Raw genomic sequence first — 14569 nt, forward strand, 5'->3', positions numbered from 1 at the left:
TGACAAGAGCTCTGGTTGGCACTGGAAGGAACTAGAACAGTATGATTGAAAAGCCTGAACTTTAATAAACAAGAACCAGAGATGAAAAACAGCTCAGAGTCTGTGGGGATCGGGTGGGGGATGCAGCTAAAGGAAGGCTCCAAAGTAGCTGTTAGCTCTAGCTTTATTTAGCATCTTCATTAATGACTAGGAACAAGCCGTACACATTTAATAACATTTTTGGTTGGTGCCAAATTAGGGGGTGCTGCAGACATCATTGACGGACAGAGAAATAACACAGATGGATCTAAAGAGGTTAGAAATAGGAAGAGAAATTATCACAATGAGATTTGATGTAGGCAAAATGCAAATGAAGGCAGCTGGGAGAGAAATCATCCAAAATGCAAAATAATCAGTGGGTTGGGAAACCTAGAAAGCAGCAACAGAAGAGCGTCTGGCAGGAGAGCAGTGGAGTGAAGACTGAGCGGTGACAACCTGCTGGCTCCACCCCAACGCTTGGTGGCAGGTACAGAGAGAAAAGGCTTGTAAGGGACTTGCACCATGACACAGTCTCCTTCAACGCCCACCAGCATTTTTTGGAGAAAATGTGGAAAAAATAAACAAAAATAAGCATGATATTTGGCCCTTCATTTTTCAGTTGTTGGAGGACATGGCAACCTACCCCAGTGTTCTTGCCTGGAGAATCCCCATGGACAGAGGAGCCTGACAGACGACCATCCACAGGGTTGCAAAGAGTCGGACACAACTGAGCGACTCAGCACTTTTCAGTTGTTAGAAAAGGGATAGGACTTAGTTTTTAATGTCCCTCAGCTTCAAACTTTTGTGGTTTCAGAAAAGACTGGCAGCGGGGGAGTGGAGGTGGGGAGAGAGGTGAAGAGAGGGTAGGGACAGAATACTCTTAAGATGCCTTGTCTCTGCACTTTTAAACATCTTAGGTGTGAAAAGAAGGGAGAAAGAAACATTTAGCTTGAAAATATGTTTCAAGACAGATTCCAAATGGACAGAACTGCATGTGAAATTCATCTTAAAATAGAGGTATTCATTTTAATATTCATCTTAAAATATCTTTCAATAGAGGTGTGGAGCCAAATTCACATGTATCAGTAAAAATCTGGTGGCTATTTGTTTGCAAAAATACCCTCAACTTTACCAAGTGTTTCTTTCAATAAAAACTCTCTGTATGCCTTGAAAGTCTGTCATTATTTGCTTACAAAATTTAATCACCTTGAAATGCTTAAGAATACATCTGTGGTACAAAGAGGGTAAGATTTTATAAAAAGCCTCTGCTATATTTGGGAAGAGTAACACGAGAGACCAGACTAGTCTTATTGGTTGGCATGTCCATCTACAGTTACTCTCTCTTCTCAGGCCACCTCAGTCGATCACCTTTTCCTTCCCTTGAGACAGTTTCCCTCACGTCACCTGTTTCCACTGACCTAGATCCATAACAAAGAAGGAGGTGAAGCATCTTAGGCAGGTAGAGTCATCTTAATCTCTACCTTAAATGGTACATTTTTCTTGGCAGGAAATATGTAGTTTATCCTACCAGAAGGAAGGACAATGCTGGGCCCTATGCAGTAGCCCTGGGAGAATTTCTTCTCTTTCCTGCCTCCCACCTCCTCCCCGTCATCTCTCAGAGTGTCTCTCAATCCTGATGGAGTCACAAAGCAGCATGTATATAACAATGCTTTGATGAATCCATATGTCACCAGAGACAATTGCCATTTCCTCCTCTAGGGGATCTTCCTGACCCAGGGATTGAACCCGCGTGTCCTGCTATTCCTGTATTGGCAGCCACCTGGGAAGCCCTATTTCTACTTGATACCAGAGGTGACCAGGAGGGCAAGATGCCCTTCAAGAAGGAGACGGTGTGAGGCAGGCATGCAAGTCATCTTCCAAAACCATATCGGGAAGTCTTCTCTGGGCACTGGGGTCAGGACCACTTCTGTGCTGGCTGTTGACACAGTGGGAGGAAACCAACCACATCCACCCATCTCAACAGAAGGAGAACATGTTTCTGCCATGTGGAAGAAAGGCTGTACATCTGAAACTAGGGTAGCTGTTAGGGAAGGTGGTAGAACCTGACAGAGGAGCTCTGCACTGAGAGTCAGGACCCAAGAACCAGGTAAGCTTCAGGATTCTTAAGCCTGTGGCATGTTCTAGGGTTTTCTTCTCCTTCTAACCAACGGTCACTCCATGCTGCTGCTAACACCCCAAGCTGTCCTCAAGGGCACTGCCTCACATGCAGTCTCCCTCCTTGAATGCACACCCCAGAGAGACCCAGCCTTAGGGGGTGGGTCCCCGATCCTGAATCTGGTACAACATCTTTGGGGTCTCATGACGGTGGTCTGAGGTCTGAGGCTCATATGTGCCATCGAAATGCATGAGGCATGTCACTCCACTGCCTAAAAGCTTGCAGTGCCTTCCTGGGGCTTTATTTTTATTTTTTGGCTACATCACATGGCAGGTAGCATCTAAGTTCCCCGACCAGGGATTGAACCCATGCCCCCTGCCTTGGAAGCACAGAGTCTCAGCTACTGGACCAACAGGGGAGTGCCCCCAGGGCTTTTAGAAGAATATCCAAACTCCCTGCCACTCCTGGCAGAGCCCTGCACCGGTGTGGCCCAGCCCTCCTCTCTGGCCTCTCTTATGACCACTTTCTCCCTCACTCACGTGGCCTAGTCACACGGGCCATCTTGCTCCTCCTTGAACCTGCCATACTTGTTCCCACTTCTGACTCCTCCTTCTATCTGGAATGCTCTTCGCCTACCTGTTCCTTCCCTCACGCCTCAGTTCTCAGGCCACGCCCTAAGTGACAATTTCTCTAACCATTCTCTCTAAAGGAATCGCCCTCCCTGGCATTTTTTATCATACACTGTGTTTCAATTCTTCAGCTCTTCTCTCTTTCTAAATAAACTTGTCTATTCATTACTTGTTGGGCTTTCCTTGTGGCTCAGCTGGTAAAGAATCCACCTGAAATGTGGGAGACCTGGGTTCGATCCCTGGGTTGGAAATATCCCCTGGAGAAGGGAAAGGCACTCCAGTATTCTGGCCTAGAGAATTCCATCTCTTTCTGAATAAGCTTATTTATTCACTTCTTGTTCATTTGCTTTCTCTCCCACTGGAATATACATGTTCATGAGAACAGAGACCTTGGCCTTTTCTTCTCCAGTGCTGGAAATGACGTTTGGCACATGTATCTGCCAAATGAAAGATAAACAGACACTTGAATGCTGGGAGAGGCATGAGGGCATTGCAATGAGAGGGTGACCTCTAGAGTTAAGGTGCCTGCATGTGCATTCCCCTTCTGTTACTTAAATCTGTATGTCCTTGGAAAGATTCAATGTTTTCATCTGTCAAACGAGGAAAAGAACAGTATCTTTGTACGGGTATTGTCAGATGACTAAAATACTAAATGAAGTGCTGGTATGTAGTCAGTGCTCAGTAACTGTTGTTCTTTTGTTGTTATATAATTGCCAAAGTTCATGGCCCATGACTCTGAGATTCACTTGACTGTATTTATGAATCACACTGCAACTTCCACTTTCTGGTCTGACATGTAAAGAGCTTGGAAGTATTTACTCTCGTCTTTTGGAAGAAGAAAGAAAAAAGCCCAGTAAACTGAAAATCAACAAGTCTTCTTAGATCTATCAGAGAATTGAGGTCACAGGGCAAATTGCTGCACCAAAAGCTAGAGAGACAGACAGACAGAATCACAGCCTAGATGGACAGACAGAATCACAGACCAGCAGGAGCAGAGGCCAGGAGGCAAAGCCTGCAGCTGGCAGTAGCGTGGCAGCAATACTCTAAGCTGTAATTGATGAATTGCTGGAGGTTTAGTGTGGGCGAGCGTGAGAGTGAAAAACTCTTAGGGGTCCAGTCCAGGCGCCCCCACACTTTCATGAATCTTCCCTCCAGGAGGCCTGCCAGGTTCTCGCGATGATCAACCAAGAAAAATCCCCTTGCTCTTCCAGCAGGAGGAGAAAAGTAAACATTTTGAAATACAAGACAGAGCTCTCTGTTCCCCTTAGCAAGATCTGTTCTTAAGAGAAATTATTTCAGCAGAGCTTAATCAATGGGGATTTTACCAAAGCCTGACTAATCTGGGGGCGGGGGAGGGAAATACTCAGCTCCAGGTCAATGGAAGACTGAGACCTAATCATGGGATGGAGGAGGCGCCCCTTCAAAGGATTTTGTACAACAGGGGATTCAACTGAAAGAACTGAAAGCCTTAACTCCTGTTTAAGAAGTCTCTAGGAAAAGCCAGCCACTCAGGGACAAAAAGAAGGTCACTGGATACTACACTACAGATACTGCACACAGTAACACAGCCTAATTCCTAGCCAGATAAACAAAAAAATCTCACACTAAAACCCTATTTCCTCAGTTCCTGTTACCCAGTACATCATGTCCACCTCTCAACAAAAAATTATGGAATATGTCAAAAAAGCAAAAAATACCATCTTAAAAGAAAAAGCAAGCATCAGAACCAGACTCAGATATGAGAGAGATGTTGGAGTTATCAGACTGGCTATTTAAAATAATTACAATTGATGTGCTAAGGACTTGAATAGAAAAAGTAAACAACATGCAAGAACATATGGATGTTATAAGCAGAGAGATGGGAAGTCTAAGAAAGAATGAGAAGAAACAGACGGAAGTCAGAAACACTGTAACAGATGAAGAATGCCTTTGATTGGCTCATCACTAGACTGGACATGGCTAAGGAAAGAATCACTGAACTTTAAGACATATTGATGGCAGTCTCCCCAAACTGAAATGTGAAAAGATTGCAACAGAGTATCTGGGAACTGTGGGACAATTATAAATGGTGTAAGTTGTGTGTAATGGGAATACCAAAAGGAGAAGGAAGGAAAAAAAGGAGGGAAGGCGGGAAAGAGCAAAAGAGGGTAGGCAGGAGAGAAGAAGGAACAAACAGTAGAAATATGTGAAGAAATAATGACTGAAAGAGATGTTTCTAAAATTAAAGACAGACACCCAACCACTGATCTAGGAAGTTCAGAGAGCGAGCACTAAGCAGGATAAATAGCAAAAAATCTATTGTTGAGCGTATCATATTCACCTGGAAAAAAATCAAAGACAAAACGAAAATCTTGAAAGCAACCAAAGAGTGAGGGGAAAAAAAAAAACCTTACCTGTAGAGAAGTGAGGATAAGAATTACACCAGGTATACGGGGTTTTCTCTTAAGAAACACATCAGCAAGAAGAAAGTGGAGTAAACTATCATAAATGTTGAAAGAAAAATCCACAGACTTGAATTCTGTACTCATGTAAAATATCATGTATGAAACGAGACGCCAGTCCAGGTTCGATGCACGATACTGGATGCTTGGGGCTAGGGCGCTGGGACGACCCAGAGGGATGGTATGGGGAGGGAGGAGGGAGGAGGGTTCAGGATGGGGAACACATGTATACCTGTGGCGGATTCATTTTGATATTTGGCAAAACTAATACAATTATGTAAAGTTTAAAAATAAAATAAAAAAAAAAAAGTGAAGGGGAAATAAAGACTTTCTTAGACAAACAAAAATTGAAGAAATTTGTCACCGGTAGATCTGCCTGGCAAGAAATGACACAAATGCTTTACAGAGAAGGAAAATGGCACAGGTTGGAAACTCAGATCTACACAAAGAAAGAATATTAGAGAATGAATAAATGAAGGTAAAATAAAACCTTCAACTTTTATTATTCCTAATTGATCTAATAGACAACAATTGACTTGCAATAATAATAGCAAAAATAAAATTGGTGATTATAGCTTATGGATGTATGAAATGAATGACAGTGATGTCATAAGGGACAAGGAGGAGTAAGTGGGAATATTAGCACAGTACCATGAAATAGTACAGTGTTATCTGAAAGTGGACTCAGATTACCTTTAAGTGTATTTTGCAAACTCTAGAGCAATGACTAAAAGAATTTGAAAAGAAGTATAATTGACATGTCAAGAGAGGAAAGAAAATACAATCTTGTAAAATGTTCAAATAAAATCAGGGAAGACAGAAAAATGACTGGAAAACAAAAGAAAGACACAAAGAACAGGGGCAATGAATAGCAAGCAGAAATACAGCAGATACTAACTCACACATATTAATAATCACTTTGAGTGTGAATGGTCTACATACACCAATCAAAAGACAGGGACTGTTGGGGTGGGTAAAAGAACAAGATCCAACTAAAAGTTGTTTACACGTCACACTGTTGAGCATCACAAAAGAACATCCGTGTGTAAGCCAAGGGTCAGGAGACTTGAGTTTCAGTCTGGTCTATCCACTAACTAGTTTGTGACCTTCAACAAGTCCCTGATATTCTTTAAGTTCAGTTCAGCTGCTCAGTCATGTCCGACTCTTTGCGACCCCATGGACTGCAGCAGGCCAGGCTTCCTGTCCATCACCAACTCCCAGAGCTTACTCAAACTCAGGTCCATTGACTTGGTGATGCCATCCAACCACCTTATCCTCTGTCATCGCCTTCTCCTCCTGCCTTCAATCTTTTCCAGCATCAGGGTCTTTTCCAAAGAGTCAGTTCTTCAAATCAGGTGGCCAAAGTATTGGAGCTTCAGCTTCAGCATCAGTCCTTCCAATGAATATTCAGGACTGATTTCCTTTAGGATTGACTGGTTTGATCTCCTTGCTGTCCAAGGCACTCTTCAGCATCACAGTTCAAAAGCATCAATTCTTTGGCACCCAGCTTTCTTTATGGTCCAGCTCTCACATCCAAACATGACTACTGGAAAAACCACAGCTTTAACTATAGCTTTTTTTTTTCCCCTACACAAAATGATGGAGAAGAAGGATGTGCGCTCATCTTCTCCTTTGAGAACTCCAAAATTGCAACTCACTGCTGAACAACCATCAACAGGAGAAAGTTGGATCCCACCAAAAAAAGAGACCCCACATCCAAGGGCAAAGGATAAGCCCCAACAAGACAGTGAAAGTGAAAGTCGCTCAGTCGTGTCTAACTCTTTGCGACCCCATGGACTTAGTCCAGGGAATTCTCCAGGCCAGAATAGTGGAGTGGGTACCTTTTCCCTTCTCCAGGGGATCTTCCCAACCCAGGGATAAAACCCAGGTCTCCCGCATTGCAGGCGGATTCTTTATTAGCTGAGCCACAAGGGAAGCCCAATAATACTGGACTGGGTAGCCCATCCCTTCTCCAGTGGATCTTCCCGTCCCAGGAATCGAACCAGGGTCTCCTGCATTGCAGGCAGATTCTTTACCAACTGAGATATGGGGGAAGCGCATCAACAAGACAGTATGCAGGGCAAAATTGGGTTTAGAATCAAACCCCACACCCACTGCCTCTCTTTATCTTTCCGTAAAATAGGAGGACCTAGGCCAAATCCCTGTAGTTCCCTTACAGATTGAAATCCAGTGCCTCTCTACTAGGGTCTGATGAGTAAATGTGGACAGTAAGGGAGGGGACTAAAGCACCTACAGGTGCTTTTGGTTGGATTGAGGTCACAACAGACCCAGCTGCAGCCAGCAAGGGTGTGTGTGCATGAACACGACAGTCCAAATCCAAAGTTGGATTTGTGAAAACCAAACTCTTGGAGACCACTGGATGGCAGGAATTCCTCACCCAGGTTCATAGTTGACTAGAGAAAATTATAAGACGTTCACAAGCAAACTTTTGAGTGACTTATATCCTACTGGTAAGGAAGGAGAGTCCCTTGGACTGCAAGGAGATCAAACCAGTGGGAAATGACTGAGCAACTGAACTGAAGGAAGGAGAACAAGCCAGAGAGGAATTCATGGGGTCTTTGCTGAATGCAAGGGTATGGACGGAACAGAGGATTATTACAGCTCCTTATCTGGCATTCCTTGCCCATCATCATCTTTTAAGACTCAGCTTTCCCACTACTGCCCTCTCCCCCATACCCAGATCCTCTGAAGCAGAAAGAGAAAAAGAAATTTTGAACGTTTCAGTCATATTTTTAAGATTGTTCTTAATGATCAAGATCTTGTTAGCAGCCTCTAGCAAAAGCCCTGTTTATCCTCAAACAGAGATAACCATGGCATGACTTGTCTATTTTGGCCAAAGGCATGACTATTCTTATGGAAAAAAGCAGAAGAGAACCTTTGAAATGATCTTTTAAAGTGCAAGGGGACATCAAAGGGAAACTGAATCAATGATGCTGCATTAAGTTAAAGTTGTAGGTCAATGCCCTAGACTGGCAGATCACAGTATACTTTTTTACTTTCCCAGGTGGTTCTCTTCCTAAGGTTAAGTGGCCTGAATCAACTGCATTCTTTCCTCTGACTCAGGCATTATATGGACCCTGGCCCTTTGCTGATCTTATGGAAGACACCGCTCATCTAGGTTGAAGTGCCATTGTTAAAAAACTGCAGACGCCAAAAACACCTACATTTCCCACTGGGAAACAGCTCATCAGCTGGAAGCCTACATAAAGGCAAGATTTGTAACTATGTTTGCAAATCACTGTAGCCAGTGTGACTAGTTCAGTGCCTGTCACATAGTGGGTGCCCAGTAAGTAGGTGCTGAATTAATGAAGAAATCCACTACAGATGCGGGCCTGGAAGAAGCATGCTTAGTTCAAATTTGATGATTTCTAAAAATACTTTGTTGCTGTTCAGTTGCTAAGTCGTGTCTGACTCTGCAACCCCGTGGACTGCAGCATGCCAGGATCCCCTGTCTTTCACTGTCTCCTGGAGTTTGCCCAAATTCATGTCCATTGAGTTGGTGATGCCATCCAACCATCTCATCCTCTGTCACCCCCTTCTCCTCCTGCCCTCAATCTTTCCCAGCATCAGAGTCAGCTCTTTGCATCAGGTGGCCAAAGTACTGGAGTTTTAGCTTCAGCATCAGTCTTTCCAATGAATATTCAGGACTGATTTCCTTTAGGATTTACTGACTTGACCACCATGTGTCCAAGGGACTCTCAAGAGTCTTCTGCAGCACCACAGTTCAAAAACATCAACTCTTCAGTGCTCAGCCTGCTTTATGGTCCAACTCTCATACCTGTACATGACTACTGGAAAAACCATAGCTTTGACTATATGGACCTTTGTCAGCAAAATGATGTCTCTGCTTTTTAACATGCTGTCTAGGTTTGTCATAGCTTTCCTTTTAAGGAGCAAGCATCTTTTAATTTCATGGCTGCAGCCACAATCTTCAGCGATTTTGGAGCCCAAGAAAATAAAATCTGTCCTTGCTTCCACTTTTCCCCTTCTATTTGCCATGAAGTGATGGGACTGGATGCCCTGATCTTAGTTTTTTGAATGTTGAGTTTTAAGCCAGCTTTTTCACTCTCCTCTTTTACCCTCATCTATTATTTAATTTAACAGTCACTGAGTATTTTCTGTGTGATAGGTACTAAAATACAGAAATGAGTAAGATGGTTGCCAATTCACAAAAAGAAGACGGGAACAATATTCACTGAGTGCTACTATAAGCTTGGCACTTATTATTCATTATTTCATCCTCCCAATAACTGTGTGAGGTAAATATCATTACACCCCTGACTCACCTTTTGCAGATGAAGGAACAGAGGCAGGAACCAAAGCCTACATCCAGCAAATGGCAAAGCCAAGAATTTTTTCAATGACCTGGATACTTCCTTTGACAATATATTTTCTCTTCAAAGTAAATTTAAAATCACAGTATGATGTTCTCTATGTGATGTTTTGTTAAGGAAACTTAAGTTTTAAAAAACTGAGTTACAAACAAGTTTTCCAAGTTTTATTTAGAAAAATAGGTTTAGGCTCTCAACTTCAAGTCATTTATGTTGGAAAACATTCCAGTAATAGGGGAGCTTTATGGCAATCCACTCCAGCACTCTTGCCTGGAAAATCCCATGGATGGAGGAGCCTGATAGTCTACAGTCCATGGGGTTGCAAAGAGTCGGACACGACTGAGCAATTTCACTTGACTTCATAACTACATGAAGGCTTCATGGAGTTGAAGGCTAAAAATAATAAATTGCTTGAACAAAATAAATGAAAATTACTGAGTTAAGTCCTGAATAGCATCTAAGACCTAAATCAGTGAGTTTCTAAATTATAATTATCGTAACTCATTGTTAGGGTAAACAAAGCACAATACTGAACTAAGATGGCTGAATTCAAACTGAAGGGCAGTATAGTTCCCACTGCCAACAGTGAACAAAAAGAACGTGAAACTGAGAAGCTGCCAGCTGCTCCTTTGTGCAAACAGCTTCCTCCCGGGACCCAGGTGCTTCTTCCCAACTGCACTTGAATTGTTCGGTAGATATTCATAATATGAACTGTGATCCCTAAGTGATGTATTGTGCTAGGTCCTTTTTGCTTTATGAATGCACAAACAGGAGGGAAGCCTGAACTGGGAAATGAATTCTTAAGACACAAGAGCAACTTAGAGAAATATTCAAGGTCAGGCTGTTTTGTAGGGATGGGATGCCCATTGTACAGGTGAGCCACCCAACCTGCACATCTGAGGGTCAGAAAGAGACTTCTGGGTCACCTGTCTCCCTGGGCCCTAAAGTAGTTTTGGGAATCCCCATTTCTTTCCAATAGGTTGAAAATACACAGGGCCTGGAATCATTTGTCCTCATAACATGGGCAGAAATTCTGAAAGCAAGTTATTCTCACCCACCCTGTTTGGATCAGATGAGGAACTGGGAAAACAGAGATTCATGATCAATCCAAAATTCCAGCAGCTCAGAAAGTGCCCGCGGTGGTGGGAAATGGTCTAGGATAGACAAATTCTTCAAGTATATGCCCAATCCTGGTGCAGTCATGACCTCTCCTACATTTGTGTCATGATTTCATAACGCCTCTGAAATTCAAGTCATACTCTTATATTTACAGATGAAGAAACTGGAGATGAATGAATCAAAGCTAGCAACCATGAGAGTTAGTCGCTCAGTCGTGTCTGACTCTTTTGCAGACATAGACTATAATCCACCAGCCTCCTCTGTCTATGGGATTTTCCAGGCAGGAATACTGGAGTGGGTTGCCATTTCCTTCTCCATGGGATCTTCCTGAACCTGGGTCTCTTGCATTATAGGCAGATTCTTTACCATCTGAGCCACAAGGGAAGCCCAGGGGCCATAAGGAATGGAGTGGAGTGGAGTGGAAATCGCTCAGTTGTGTCTGACTCTTTTGCAACCCCATGGACTGCAGCCTGTCAGGCTCCTCTGTCTATGGAATTCTCCAGGCAAGAATACTAGAGTGGGTAGCCATTCTCTTCTCCAGGGACTCTTCCCAACCCAGGGATCAAACCCGGGTCTCCTGCATTGCAGGTGGATTCTTTACCGTCTGAGCCACCAGGGAAGCCCAGCAACCATCAGAATAAGAATTAAATCTTGAGTCTTCCTAATCCACACTGAGTAATAGACTTTTCACCACAAACCTAAAGCATGACCTCAAGAATATGTGTTGTAGGAGCAACGACTTTGGAGTTAGACTTGCATTGGCCTATCTAGATGTACCATTTTTTAGCCATATAATTAGGAAAGTTCCTTAACATCATGAAGCCTTAGTTTCCTCATCTGTAAAATGGGGACATGCATCACACCTAGCTCGTGGGGTTATGGTGAGGATCAAAGGTGATATGCATTTGGCACACTCAGCATAGAACCTGACCCTCATTAGAGCCAGACAGATGTTGAGGGTTTCAGGGTCATGTTTAGAGCATGGACTCAGGATGAAGGAATCTCCTTTTCCCCTCTGTAGTTTAGCATGCCTTGGTGCTTAAAACCCCCAGGGAACATTTTGCGGTATCAAAAGCCACAAGAAGATAAAAACTTGACACAAGCAGAGAGTGCGTGGGCCTAGAATTGGTGTGAAGGATGTCCACTGTACAGGAAGTGCATCTGTGTCTCCTCCCACACTGCCGTCCGCGCTGAGTCCCTGAGAGTGAGGACCCTCCATTCCCACCTGGAAAGCCATGGAGTTGGCAGCAGCCAGAAATATCCTCAGGGGTAGCTTAGCCTTGTAGGACCTGTGGCTCCACAAACGATGGGCACCAGCTGTCACACCCAGAGCAGTCAGGAGGAAGCAGAAGTAGGCTGCAAGACACAAGCAGGGAGAGAGTCAGCAGGTGTCAGAGCTTTTAACCTTTCTCTCTTCCGAATAGGGACCCATGCGGAATGGTGTCAGAAGCATATGCAGTGTGAAGAATCAATAACTTGGGAAAAGGTAGGCATTTTTTATTGGTTTTTAGCTTTCCAGTATGAGAGAGACATAGAGAGAACTTTCCTTAAGAAACTGGGACCTTGGAACATTCACTTTTTCTATGTCAAACGAATGTATTTCTTGCCAGTCTTGATACAAAATCACAGCCCTATTAGTGTGCATTTGTATTCTTACGTGTCCACTCTTGGTGGAGCTGAAATAGATCTCTAATCTTGCTTCTTAATTGGCACCCATGCCAGGATGACTCTTTTAAATGGCAGTGCCCATTTTCAGGGCTCTTCTAAATGGTTTGAAGGAACTCAGGCCAGACCTAAAAGCAGCAAAGTCTGGCTCAGGGCCAGTAAGAATAAGACTAAAACTGACATCAAGGACAGCTGAGATTTGTCTTCTAGAGCTCCTCACTTCTACCATCACCGTCACTACGACAGGGCTGGTAGAGATGGCCAGGTGGGGATCTAGTTATTTTTTTAAAATTTTATTAGGATACAATTAAGTTACAGTGTTGTGTTAGTTTTAGGTATACAGGAAAGTGAATCTGTTATGTAAACACATAGATCAACCCTTTTTTAGATTCTTTCCCCACATATGCAATTACAGAGAATTGAATAGAGTTTCTGTGGTATACAGTAGGTCCTTTTACTAGCTACCTATTTTATTTATAGAAGTGTGTATGTGTCAATCCCAATCTTCCCATTTATCCGCCCCCCTGCTTACCCCTCAGGAACCATAAGGTTATTTTCTATATCTGTAACTCTATTTTGGTTTTATAGATAGGTTCACTCATAGCCCTTTTTTTAGATTTCACATATAAGTGATATCATATGATATTTGTCTTTTTCTGTCTGACTTACTTCACTCAGTTTAAGAATCTCTAGTTCTATCCATGTTGCTGCAAAGCGTGTTGTTTTGGTCTTTTTTATGGCTGAGTAATATTCTATTGTATATATGTACCACATCTTCTTTATCCATTTCTCTGTTAATGGACATTTAGGTTGCTTCCACGTCCTGGTTATTGTAAACAGTGATGCAGTTTTTCTCCATGCTGGGTGGGAATTTTCTTAAAGTCAACCTACGGTGGAGCTTATTATCTGCCACACACTTAAATATATTATCTTTAGTCCTGTGTTAGCATCTCATTTTACAGCTGAGAAACTAAGTCTCTGAGTTAAATCCTTCATATAAACCAAAGTCAGCCTGGTTCTAAAGCCTCTGCCCAGAGACCCCACGCTGCCCCCACGTGGTGGTGGTGATTTGTTCTTTGTACAAGACTTGGGAAAGGTTGAGCGCATGGTAGAAAGGAGATCAAAAATCACAATTCCTGAGATTATTTTCTTCTAGTGGTTTTAAAGCAATGTTCCCACAAACTGCTAAATGTCTTATTTGAATTATCTTATTAAAACATAGCAAACAACCCTTATAGGTCTGTATTATTATTGAGTCAAAGGCTTAAAGAAGTTAACTAATTTCCCAGTATCACAAGGTTGCGGAGTGTCTTTGCTAAGAGTCAAACCCAAGTCTGTCTGAACCAAGAACAGAGTACTTGCCCTCTATACTCTCCTTTGCCTCCGGGAGATATCAGGTAAGTTTTATCTTCATTTCTCTACACCCTGGAAAAGGAAATGGCAACCCACTCCAGTGTTCTTGCCTGGAGAATCCCATGGACAGAGGAGTCTGGCAGTCCCTGGGGTTGCAAGAGTTGGACACGACTGAGCGACTAAACCACCACCACCACCTCTACACCCTACATCCTTAACGCATGCATGCTAAGTCACTTCATTCATGTCTGAGTCTTTGCGACTCCATAGACTATAGCCCTTCAGGGTCCTCTGTCCATGGAATTCTCCAGGCAAGAATACTGGAGGGGGTTGCCATTCCTTTCTTCAGGGGATCTTCCCCACCCAGGGATCGAACCTGGGTCTCCTGCACTGCAGGAGATTCTTTACTATCTGAGCCACCAGGGAAGCCCAACGTCCTTAATATTGGATCCAAATCTAAATTTAAAAGTGAGCTGCTTCCTTACTAGAGGGGAGAGTCCTGAACTAGGTTATATGTAAGCAGGGTCAGGCAGATAGTCCTAGACAATTGTTTCTACCACTTAGCACATACAAGGCCCTCCATAAAGAAGTGTTAGAGATCAAGTGACCAGCTGTGAATAGATAAATGAGTAGTCATGAACAGTACCCAGGCCAAGTTCTTAGGAAGGCCCTTGTAGGACTTCTTTGGAAGTATTACTAGGGCAACTTCAGTGTCAATATATGTATTTAAAGGGAGCACAATATTATAGCTTCCAAAAGTCAAGTCTGACTGATCTTGACCCTGATATTTATATGGGTCTAAAAATAAGACTCACCCTTGGCACTAAGATTAATGAGTGAACTTGACATGAACTTGACAAATTATTCCTTCCTTGA

The 14569-nt window shown here is 43.1% G+C and overlaps 1 protein-coding gene across 1 annotated transcript in view; it reads right to left on the reverse strand.

The window, feature by feature from the left end:
• Positions 1 to 14569, reverse strand: part of SCD5 (stearoyl-CoA desaturase 5) — a 175809-nt gene that overhangs the window by 57991 nt on the left and 103249 nt on the right. The window contains exon 2 of the mRNA XM_070372591.1: positions 11901 to 12031. Within this exon, the coding sequence (XP_070228692.1) occupies positions 11901 to 12031 (131 nt within the window). The remainder of the gene's footprint in view (positions 1 to 11900; positions 12032 to 14569) is intronic.

Source organism: Bos mutus, chromosome 6, assembly GCF_027580195.1.
Source record: "Bos mutus isolate GX-2022 chromosome 6, NWIPB_WYAK_1.1, whole genome shotgun sequence".
NCBI lineage: Eukaryota > Metazoa > Chordata > Mammalia > Artiodactyla > Bovidae > Bos > Bos mutus.